General features: G+C 39.3%; 1 protein-coding gene across 3 annotated transcripts in view; it reads left to right on the top strand.

The window, feature by feature from the left end:
• The first annotated feature begins 122 nt into the window (after nt 1-122).
• The window catches only part of LOC143295898 (uncharacterized), a 30,178-nt gene continuing 17,924 nt past the window's right edge, over nt 123-12,376 (top strand). For 2 of the 3 annotated variants that reach the window (XR_013057089.1, XM_076607575.1), the window contains exons 1-6: nt 341-474; nt 5,725-5,840; nt 6,441-6,678; nt 7,347-7,432; nt 7,991-8,235; nt 11,129-11,238. Coding sequence is in view for 2 of the 3 variants with exons in the window: in XM_076607575.1 (XP_076463690.1) it covers nt 5,796-5,840; nt 6,441-6,678; nt 7,347-7,432; nt 7,991-8,235; nt 11,129-11,238 (724 nt within the window). In the remaining variant the exon portion in view is untranslated. Of the gene's footprint in view, nt 251-340; nt 475-5,724; nt 5,841-6,440; nt 6,679-7,346; nt 7,433-7,990; nt 8,236-11,128; nt 11,239-12,376 lie in introns of those variants that run through there. The other variant, XM_076607576.1, reaches the window with a different exon arrangement.

Genomic DNA, 12,376 nt, shown 5'->3' with positions numbered 1-12,376 from the left:
CACTGAATATGTTTTAGTCACCGATGATCTCGCAAAGAGTGCCCCACTCCAAGACGTGATGAAATCGTCATGTATAGAGGAAAAAATCTTGCTAAGTCATCGCGTAACGCGGCATGCCAGCAGTTTTGTGTGGACGGCTGGCAGCGATTTCGCCAGCCAAAGATCAAGGCCGTGGTGGAGGGGTAACGCTTAACCTACTGACGAAAATGCGAACACCAGTCTCAAGGAATTACAAATGGCTGTAAATCTGGTAATCAAAACATTACAAATTAAACAGCTGTCATGTCATTGTTATATATAATCTTCAACAATGCACACACTATCGGCTTGAAAAGTATAAAGTGCGGACAACGAAAGGTCTGGTGACAATCTAAGGGACACCATTCTTAGCAGTATCTTTCACTTCCGGAATGTTTCGACTTGTTTCAACCGACTCCATTCCCTGAATCGTTTTACTGCATTTTTTCTTGCTCGGTGAGTTAAAGTCTTATTACGATCATTCAAGTACACAGTCCTGTACATCCCAGAGTATAATACGAGCAAGTAAAGTGTTATAAATGTCAGTACATCGTGATTGAGAATATCGCTGATGCCGATCGCTATGGTAATTATGTCAACAATATAAAAAGTGGCAGCAGTTCTACGAAGTTTTATGTTCTCTTAGGCCTTTAAATTCTGAAATATCATCGAGGCGTTTTTTTTCTTCTGCAGTTTAATAAGATATACGTTGGCGTGTATACTGCAATGAAGGCATGAAGTTTAACATAAATCATAACAATGATTCGACCATTGTCATTCACTCTGAGTGCCATTTGTGGAAAAACCAGAAAAACCACCGTCATAAGCCCATACTAACCTGATAATGACATGTATGCGGCTTTCCTGTACAGCCGCCAAAATTGCAGTTGCAGGGAAGTGTGTGATGTCATTATCAGGTTAGTAAGGGGTTATGACGGTGGTTTTTCAGGTAAACTACACCACAATTCACCTACTGAGAGTTGATAACAATGGTCAGATCATTGCTCTTTATCTTATTCTTCATGCCTGCATTGCAAAAGACACAAAATACACCATGCATTTAGTTCAAGGAATTGAGATTGCTAAGACAGGCGTAATAGCCGATTGCCAGTGGTTGAAGTGTTGGACTTTCAATCTGAGGGTCCCAGGTTCGAATCTCGGTAACGGCAGGTGGTGGGTAAAGGGTGGACATAAATGATATGTGCAGACCTGCTAGTGCCTGAACCCCCTTCATGTGTATACACAAGCAGAAGATTAAATATGCACGTTAAAAATCCTGTAATCCATGTCAGCGTTCGGTGGTTTATGGAAACAAGAACATACCCAGCATACACACTACTGAAAACAGAGTATGGCTGCCTAAATGGCGGGGTAAAAACTGTCATACACGTAACAGCCTATACTGTCATACACGTAACAGCCTATGAACGTAGAAGAAGAAGAAGAGGTTGCTGAAATTGGACATTACCCACAAAATATACCACGCATATAGCTCCAGTAATTCAGGTTGTTAAAATTGGATATAACGTATACGTTGAATTATTGTTTACCTTACACTGTTGTTAACTGTTATTCGGGCCAGTGCTCTTCTTAGTGTACATAAACGATCTTCCAGAGCAACTGTCCTCACTCACCCGCATTTTTGCTAATGACACAGCTGTCGCATGGCCACCACTGACATAGACCAGCGTCTTCTACAAGAGGACCTCCAAAAACTGGAGGACTGGGAGAAGAGCTGGGGCATGGCATTCCATTCTGGTAAATGCAAACACTTTCCATCACCAGAAAACAAACCACTACCAAGACCTACAACCAACTCCTTGGCCAAATCCTAGAAACAGTCTCCTTGGCAAAGTACCTGGGTGTTTCTCTAGTGACGTGGGCTGGGATCTGCACATCAGTAACATCTGCGCCAAAGCCAAGAAAACTCTCAGCTTTTTCCATTGCAATCTCAAAATTAGTGCTACAAAACTGAAAGAAACCACCTACAAAACCTTCGTCAGACCCATCTTAGAATATGCGTGCACTATATGGGATCGCAAACCCAGACCCATATCAAGAACATCGAAGCCATCCAGAGACATGCAGCATGGTTTGTCATCTATCAGTACCACAACATCTCAAGTGTCACCCTGATGATAGACAAGCTCCAATGGCAGTCCCTGCAACATAGAAGAAAGATGGCAAAGCTAGCCATGCTCCACAAGATCAACAGAGAAGCCATTGTCGACAGGACCAACATCTCTCCTGCCCCACCCTGCCAACGAAGGAAGCATTCCCAACAGCTCCAACAGATCCAGTGCAGGACCCAGTACTGGCAATATTCCTTCCTCCCAAACACCATCCGTGACTGGATTGAGCATCCAGAATCAGCTGTGGCAGCAGACACCCTTGATACTTTCAAGGCAAGGGTGCCCTCCAATCAGGAGTTAGTATATGGAATTAAGGGGTGAAGGGGCCCTGGAGTTGCCTTGTGCAGCCTGGGACAGGCTAACTAGGAGGGGTGAAAATTGAAGGTGCAGATGCCTGCTGGTAAAACCCACCTAGAGTAGCTGTACCTGATAGGTTTTTATTCCCACTGTTTAGGCTTTTTATTTTCTATCCCAAACCATTTTTTCCTTCTTTTTTTTTTCACTACTCGATGCAACCCCCGTCATAGCGGCAGAGTAATCAACTGGATGATTGTGGCTGTAAACTGGATGAAGATGAAGAACTGTTTATGATATTTTGTGTTTTCAATGCCTGTTGTTCTGAGTATGTATTGTGTTGTGTTGTGTTGTGTTGTGTTGTATTACTCTTTTGCCAAAACTGATTTCTATTTGGGCTGTTCTCCCCATGAGAACACTACAGTATAGCACCACCCTTTTTTTCTGCTTGTAAGCATGCATAATTTGTTTTCCTATCGAAGTGTGTTTTTCAACAAAATTTTGCCAGGGACAACCCTTTTGTTGCTGTGGGCTCATTTATGTGTGTTAAGTTACTACACATCTCAGTTTATCATTTCATCCAAATGGCCAGTGCCCAGACTACCACTTAATGTCTAGTGGAGGGGGAGAAAATACTGCCAAGTGTGGGATTTGATCCTGTGCGGTCAGATTCTCTCGCTTCCTATGTGGATACGTTATCACTAGGCCACAACGCCACTTACATACACAGACACAGACCGATACAATACAATATCGTGTCATATCATGAGTGGGCTCATATGCTCCTTCAGCCTTTTGCCTGAATATGCAGGTTTTAATCCTTCCAGTGTCTATCTAATGAGTTTTTCATATAACTAAATGTCTCAGCAGTGGTAATGTGTTCAGGAAGATTGTTCCACAAGTTAATAACTATGAGTATAAAAAAGTGTTAACAAATATTAGATTTGAAAAAGGTCTTGTCAGCTTCATTGGTTCTCCCCTCGCATACATGTGTACTGTCATTTAGTGTAGATTCTGTGTAGTGTTTTGGTCATAGTGTTCATGCAGAATTTTATATGTCTTAATCATATCATGCCATAAACTATGATACTGTACACTTGCAAGCTTCAGATTACTTAGTCTCTCTTCATAGGTCAAATTACTCACTGTATGTCTAAATGATGACTAAAACTATGGATTCATTGCTTCTTTATGTTCTAACTTGATAAAATGAGTGATCATGCCTTTTTAACCACCGCATTGATATGTTGTTCAAAGGTAAAAGAATTGTCCATAGTGCACATCCAAATCAACTTTTATCTCTGTTTCCTCCAGATCAGCAGAATTCATTTGAAATAAATGATATGGATTTTTTTTTTCAACCTTTTTATCATCTTAAAATTTGATTTGCCAAATCTCTGTCCATCTAACTAGTTTGTCAATACTACACTGGAACAAAATTTGCCTTCCTTTGTCACCTTTTGTTGTTTTCTTTGTTAGCTAATTCATAGTATGCTTTTGTGTCATCGTCCACTATTTTTATGAGACACTATATCACATCAGGCATATCAGTGATAAAGTATATAAATAGAGTTGACCACATGACGTTGCCCTAAGGAAGACCACTGGTCTCATTTGCTGTACCTGATTTCTCACCTCCAATATTAACATACTGGCTTCTTTCCAGCTGAGTAATTTGTCCTTCATGCCATGACCTTTCAATTTACTATTTTCATCCAGACTTTTCAGTAAGATAAAATAAGAATAATTTAATTATCTCAAATTGGAGAAATTTTGTCAGGTGCATTATCACAACATAGACAAGTAAACAACATGGAAACATAATTGTAAAAAACAAAAAAAACAAGACAACAAAAAACCAGATATTAAGAGCACAACAAAGACACAGATGTAAAAATATTGCATACATTATTCATACATTCACTCCACACATTGCAGGTATTATCTTAAATGTAAAACCAGAAAGAATTTATCAACATTATTTTTAATGTACAGTGGTGTGAATCTCCATGATGTAAATCTATTTTGATAGATTATCAATTACTAGTAAGTGTTTATTTAATGTATCCTAGATTAAACTTTCATGTTTTGCAGAAATCTGTAAGGTTAACTGGCCTCTAGTCTAGTTCTCTGGTTCATTTTTGTTACTTTTTATTAGTTATAGGTTCATCTCAGCTAGTTTCCAGAAGCTTCCCAGTTAATTTCCCTTCCACTAAACAACTATTAAACAAGAATTTCAGAGGCAGTGAGAGCGCATCTTTTGCTTCCTCCACCAGCCTTTGGTGTACTCCATCAAGACCAGTTGATTTTGATCCATTTAACACTGCCAATATCATTAACTTGCTTTCCATACCATCAAAGTCTTCTCTGCTCCTACAGGTGCTTTATGGTTTTATCTTTCAGTTCAGTACAGGCTTGTTGGTGGAGTGAGAGAACACTGTGCTCAGTTATGAAGGAAAGGGGAGTGGGGCAGTGGGGGTGGGGCTGGTACTGGTGGCTTCACTCATGGTCCAGAGGCTGCCTCACTTCTGTGTGTAACCTTTGACATGTGATCAGTGCCTGGCGGTACCAGTGAGTTGTAGGGCTGTGACAGAAGGTTGCTGTAATTTTGCCAATCCTCTATAGATGTGGGCACAGGTTGAATTGTTAGAGTGCTAGATTCATGCCTATGGGTCTTGAATTTGATCACCTTTTTGGGCACATCTTGTGGATGAATGATGGAGATTTTCCAAATTTCCCAGGTCAGTATCATTTGTTGACCTTCTAGTGCCTGAACACCCTTCATGTGAATATACATGCAGAAGATCAAGTATGCATGTTAAAGATCCTGTCAGCATTTGATGGCTAATGGAAACATGAACACACACATCATGCATCAACCACTGTAGAATCTGTAAACTGATGTTGTTGTGCAATGGAAGAATTGATTATTCCTGCCAAAGTTCTTCTGCACTAATTATCTCAGCTTTTACTGCACAGTGTACGCAGAAAAAAGGTCACCAGGTATACACAGGAAACACTTTCTATTTTCCTGACATGATATGTGCAAAATATTTTTTCTATTGAACTTTGTGTTAAAGAAAACATACTTTGCTTCAAGAAATCCTAAACTGAATTAAGTACAGACATTGAGAGTAAGCTAGGTCACCAGAGGAGAACAGCATGAAACGTCCTAGAAATTGGTCTCACTGTGTCTAATTATTTATCTATCAGTTTGAATCAGTTAATATGCCAGTTATTTGTTTCTTGATAAATAAACTGGACTCTGTTTTGTTTGCAGTTGGTGAAGAAGGTTGTAACAGCAAGTGAGACAGTGGTTTGGCAAAGTGCCAAACCAGCATTTGGCCAAAAATGGCAAAGAAACCAGTTCTTGGTCAAGCTAATGCATCACAGGAGGTACAGTTAAACATTTTTCTTCTATCTGAACAGTGATCAGTCAAAATATTCCAAACAAGTTTGGGTGAAGTGAGAAGGGATCATTCATGGTAATGGTGTTGTTACAGATTGTCTCAATGTGTGTGGTGTGTGTGTGTGCATGTGCATGTGTGTGTGTGTGTGTGCATATGTGCACATGTGTGGGGGTGCGAGGGAGGGGGATGGGATGGGGGGCATGTTCGTGGACATCTGCACAAATGATGAGCGCCCAAATGGCAGCCATCAGTCCGCTCTACCCAGGTAGGTAGCTGCTTGTGTAAATAACCCTGTTGTAAAGCACTTATAGCCAGGTCTCTGACCGAGGATAGGTGCTATATAAGTATCCATATCAGTCAATCAATCTATGTGTGTTATGTGTGTGTGTGTGTGTGTGTGTGTGTGTTTGTTTTTTGGATTTGTTGTTGTTGTTGTTTTAGAATGGAAGTATTAGTTTATGACCTTTTTCATCAAACATGCTTTCAGCCATCAGGTAGCCTTTGTGACAGATTTGACTGTAAACACCATGAACTAAATTGTATCATCTTCCCCTCACTGTGATAATAAACAGACCTTTTCTAACAGGATGATCTTCACCTCAGTTTGGACTTTAACCAGTTTGAGAGTGAGGATTATGATGGAGACAGTGACCTCAGTGATTTCACGGACTCTGATGTTGATTTTGAGAGTGACGTGACCTTGGAAGACTATGCAGAAAATGGCCTCAGCTTTTCTGAAAGTCAAAGGTCAGAGAAGCAGCCAAAGGTCAAAGTGAGGAAAGATGGTGCTCCAAACGGTGATTCCATGGCATTGGTGCCAGCTGGTAAGATTTCATTGTTGGCTTCAGTGCAGTAAATCAGAAGAAAAAAAATCATCTTTCCGTACATTGCTGAAGACAAGAAAATGAAATATGCTGTGTCCGCAGGAGATAGGTTTGCTTTCATTTCTGATGTTGAAAATGTTGCTTAAAAAATCATCATTTTAGTGAGGTTTCATAGAGAGAACAGTTACATGATAAGATTAAATGATGTGTTAAATTTAAATCAGTAATATTTGTTGATGTCTTAATGTGTACAGAAATGACTGTAAAAAGAATTAAAGGAAAGAATGTATGATTATTATCATAAAACAGTTCCATTTTGATGTAGACTTATCACATGCATACACACACACACACACACACACACACACACACATGCACACCTAGAGCCAAGTAATTTTTGTATACATGTGTGCATACCTGTTCAACCACACACATTGATACATAGCTGACTGACCATCCTGTCATCATATCTAAATGATGTCTCATAGTTATGTGTGGGCCAGCCTTTGCAAAGTTAATTACCATTGGTGACTAATCTGTGTTTATGTATTCACATCAATGTAGTATTTTCGGTGTGCCTTTTCGTTTCTTCTCTGACTGATGAAATATTGTTAATATCTGTACACTTTGAAAAACTGCCTCATTACTTTTTTTTTTCATCTTTACAGAGGAAGCTGGTCCTGACCCTTATCAAGTGGACAGTGATGAGGAGAAAGACTTACTTAAAGGAATCAAGGATGAAATTACAGAGATGGTGAGCTGATGGTGGTTACTTACATTTTGAACTCAACAGCGTTTATCCTTAAAAAAGAAATGCAGATACCAAGTATACGGAATGAAAGATAATCCAGGGAGACTGAAGGGGTCACAGAGAAAAAAAAAAAGAATGAAATCTATAACTATATCTAAATAGTTGTTCAAACAAGAAATATGTCTTAACCATATAGACATGATTACTAATTGAGTGATTTGATCAGAGAAATAATGAATGAAATCTAAAACAGGTAAATAGTTGTTCAAACAAAAAACATGTTTTAACCATATAGACATGATAACTAATTGAGTGATTTGTTATGATGTTCATTATTTATCAATAATGTATTAATAATATCATGACTGTAATAAAATATGTGTACATTTTATTTATCAGTTTGCATTTTCTAAGTGTTTGGTCAGTTTTGTAAGTGCATCATATTTCTGTAGTCATGTTTTACATTGGTTTCCTCGTGTTCCTATTGTCACTCCCTTTTGAATTTCTCTTCATGTCAGCAACTCAGTGTGTGTCTGTGCACTGCTCTGACTGACCTGACAGGTGAGGGGGGAGATGCAGAGTGAACTGGCCGTCTACAAACACAAGATGAAGGCCATTGAGGCAGGCAGACTGCCCTCAGCCAGTGGAGAGGTGCCCACAGAGGAGGACCAGTATCCCGACCTGGCGGACATGGAGCCGGAGCTGAGGGAGGCCTACATCAAGATGCGGAAGCTGGACAGGATCCTGGAGAAGAAGATGAAGAAGGAGAGAGAGGTGAAGCGGGATCGGATCCTGCTGGAGCGGAGGTGGGTGCTGGTGCTCTGTGCTTGTGTTGCTGTGTGGTGGGTTGATCCAGGATGACTGATGTAAACCTTGTTGGTGTTGTTTATGAAAGCAGGCCAAACATGGTGACTTGATGACTTTTTTTTCAAGTTTAATTAAAATATCTAATATAGTTTTGTAAAAAAAAAAAAAAAAAGAAAAAAAAAAAAAAAAAAAGAGAGAGAAAAAAGAAAAGTATATTCATGCTGTTGTGTTTTTTCTACTTATTTTCCCTGGCAGTCATAATTCTCTTACTACATGCACTCATCTCATCTGCCCCCACACACAGCCAGATCCAAGTTGTTTCTGTTACAATTCGTGTACCATGTTGTTTCTGTTACAACTCGTGCACCATGTTGTTTCTGTTACAATCTGTGTGCCGTGTTGTTTCTGTTACAATTCGTGTACCATGTTGTTTCTGTTACAACTCGTGCACCATGTTGTTTCTGTTACAATCTGTGTGCCGTGTTGTTTCTGTTACAATCTGTGTGACATGTTGTTTCTGTTACAATCCATGTACCATGTTATTTCTGTTACAATCTGTGTGCCATGTTGTTTCTGTTACAATCTGTGTGCCAAATTGTTTCTGTTACAATCTGTGAGCCATGTTGTTTCTATTACAATCTGTGTGTCAAATTGTTTCTGTTACAATTTGTGTGGCAAATTGTTTCTGTTACAATCCGTGTGCCATGTTGTTTCTGTTACAATCCGTGTGCCATGTTGTTTCTGCTACAATCTGTGTGCCATGTTGTTTCTGTTACAATATGTGTGCCAAATTGTTTCTGTTACAATCTGTGTGCCAAATTGTTTCTGTTACAATCTGTGTGCCAAATTGTTTCTATTACAATCTGTGTGTCAAATTGTTTCTGCTACAATGTGTGTGCCATGTTGTTTCCGTTACAATATGTGTGCCATGTTGTTTCCGTTACAATATGTGTGCCAAATTGTTTCTGTTACAATCTGTGTGCCATGTTGTTTCTGCTACAATCTGTGTGCCATGTTGTTTCTGTTACAATCTGTGTGCCCAATTGTTTCTGCTACAATGTGTGTGCCATGTTGTTTCCGTTACAATATGTGTGCCAAATTGTTTCTGTTACAATCTGTGTGCCAAATTGTTTCTGTTACAATCTGTGTGCCAAATTGTTTCTGTTACAATCTGTGTGCCATGTTGTTTCTGTTACAATATGTGTGCCAAATTGTTTCTGTTACAATCTGTGTGCCAAATTGTTTCTGTTACAATCTGTGTGCCAAATTGTTTCTGTTACAATCTGTGTGCCAAATTGTTTCTATTACAATCTGTGTGTCAAATTGTTTCTGCTACAATCTGTGTGCCATGTTGTTTCTGTTACAATCTGTGTGCCAAATTGTTTCTGTTACAATCTGTGTGCCATGCTGTTTCTGTTACAATCTGTGTGCCAAATTGTTTCTGTTACAATCTGTGTGCCATGTTGTTTCTGTTACAATATGTGTGCCAAATTGTTTCTGTTACAATCTGTGTGCCATGTTGTTTCTGTTACAATATGTGTGCCAAATTGTTTCTGTTACAATCTGTGTGCCATGTTGTTTCCATTACAATATGTGTGCCAAATTGTTTCTGTTACAATCTGTGTGCCAGATTGTTTCTGTTACGATCCGTGTGCCATGTTGTTTCTGTTACAATCCGTGTGCCATGTTGTTTCTGTTACAGTCTGTGTGCCATGTTGTTTCTGTTACAATCTGTGTGCCAGATTGTTTCTGTTACAATCCATGTGCCAAATTGTTTCTGTTACAGTCTGTGTGCCATGTTGTTTCTGTTACAATCTGTGTGCCATGTTGTTTCTGTTACAATATATGTGCCAAATTGTTTCTGTTACAATCTTTGTGCCATGTTGTTTCTGTTACAATCTGTGTGCCATGTTGTTTCCGTTACAATATGTGTGCCAAATTGTTTCTGTTACAGTCTGTTTGCCATGTTGTTTCTGTTATAGTCTGTGTGCCATGTTGTTTCTGTTACAATCCGTGTGCCAAATTGTTTCTGTTACAATCCATGTGCCAAGTTGTTTCTGTTACAATCTGTGTGCCAAATCATTTCAATTGTGCCAATTGTGTGGCATGTTGTTTCTGTTACAATCTGTGTGCCCTGTTGTTTCTGTTACAATCCGTGTGCCAAATTGTTGTTTCTGTTACAATCCGTGTGGCATGTTGTTTCTGTTACAATCTGTGTGCCAAATTGTTTCTGTTACAATCCGTGTGCCATGTTGTTTCTGTTACATTCTGTATGCCAGATTGTTTCTGTTACAATCTGTGTTTGTTACAATCTGTGTGCCATATTGATTCTGTTACAATCCATGTACCAAGTTGTTTCTGATACAGTCCATGTACCAAGTTGTTTCTGATACAATCCATGTACCAAGTTGTTTCTGATGCAATCCATGTACCAAGTTGTTTCTGTTACAAATCATGTACCAAGTTGTTTCTGATGCAATCCATGTACCAAGTTGTTTCTGATACAATCCATGTACCAAGTTGTTTCTGATGCAATCCATGTACCAAGTTGTTTCTGATACAATCCATGTACCAAGTTGTTTCTGTTACAAATCAGGTACCAAGTTGTTTCTGTTACAAATCAGGTACCAAGTTGTTTCTGTTACAAATCAGGTACCAAGTTGTTTTCGTAAAACTACATAAGCTTAATTGTTTCTCTTACAATCCATGTACTGAATTATTAGTTACATTCCATGTGCCATGCACCAGGCCCATCATGGCCCCCCAGCAGAGGTGACCCTGCATTGCTCCTGTGCTTGGTGTTGATACTTGGCCTTTTCACTCTTTTGCCATGCTGGGCCTGGTCACGGCCGTCATTCAGAAAGTAAGCAGTAAAGAAGGCATGTGTTACAGGATACGTGAAGAGATAAGCAGTCTAAAGGCAAACGGACGAGTGCAACGAGACATCCAGAGCAACACAGATAAGTATCTGGCTCTGGCCCTTCCACCCAGTCATAATGAAGGTCAGTCTGAACCTCTCTTTTCTTTTCTGTCTGTCTTTTCTGTTTCTCTGCTGAACCTAACATCGTGTGTGATTCATTATTGATTGTTGTTCTGGATAGGTCAGTGTAAAGGTTTTTGTTGAGTTGTTTTCAATTTCACTCTGTTTTTCTTTCATGTGTTTTTTTAAATATTTTTAATGATTACTAAGAGCTTATTCATTCATCATGCTTTATGAACAAGTATCGATTTGTTGAATAATCGAAGAAAATTGTTGTTTCTGGTGATCATGAGCATGTAACATATGCAAGTGTGTGTGTGTGTGTGTGTGTGTGTGTGTGTGTGTGTACGCACACACGCACGCATGTACATCCACACACAAGTGTGTACCCATGTGTCTTTGTGTATGTGTGATAGTGTATGTATAAGTGTGCACATTTCTGAGTATCACTGAACTGTTTTACATTCTCAGCTCAAGAGGTAAAAAAAATGTAACCAGATTACACATAACATTTGTATACATTTGTTTCAATGTTATCCCTGAATGTCAGAGGATTTAGATGAAGAAGGTAAGTCAGAGTCACAAAGAACATGTTTAATTTCCTTCTTTTTTTTCTCTCTCTCTCTTTTTTTCCCTTCACCTCTCACTTGTCTTTGGACACATGAAAAACCACTGAGGATGGGTTAAGTCCCACCCCACCTTCTTTCCAAGACACCTGGATGTACACTTTTTGTTTCCGTCATTTTGAAAATAGCTTTACACTGCACCATTCACAGACTTTAGCTATGACTTGGCTTGACTTCAGATGATCCTGATCTTCCCTGTGTAGTCCACAGAACACCCAACTCTGGAGCCAGTATGGCTGAAAGAGCCCACTATGAAATGTTTGGCAACTGAGAGGATGGTTCCACATCAGTTATTCTGTGGACTAGCAATAAATCCTCACAACCAGGCTTTTTTTTTTTTTTTTACATATTTTTCTTGCTTTCAGCTCATGCATATCCATAGTTGGTACATTTGCATGCACAAATGAATATGCAAACTTACACATACTGCATGTACAAGAAGGCATGCATGTGTAAGCACATGCACACACACACACACATGCACATGTGCACACACACACACACACACACACACACACACACACACACACACAT

The sequence above is a fragment of the Babylonia areolata genome, chromosome 21 (genome assembly GCF_041734735.1).
Source record: "Babylonia areolata isolate BAREFJ2019XMU chromosome 21, ASM4173473v1, whole genome shotgun sequence".
NCBI classification, from domain to species: Eukaryota; Metazoa; Mollusca; class Gastropoda; order Neogastropoda; family Buccinidae; genus Babylonia; species Babylonia areolata.
Note: the sequence above shows the minus strand (reverse complement) of the source record. Positions and strands in the feature narration are given on the sequence as shown.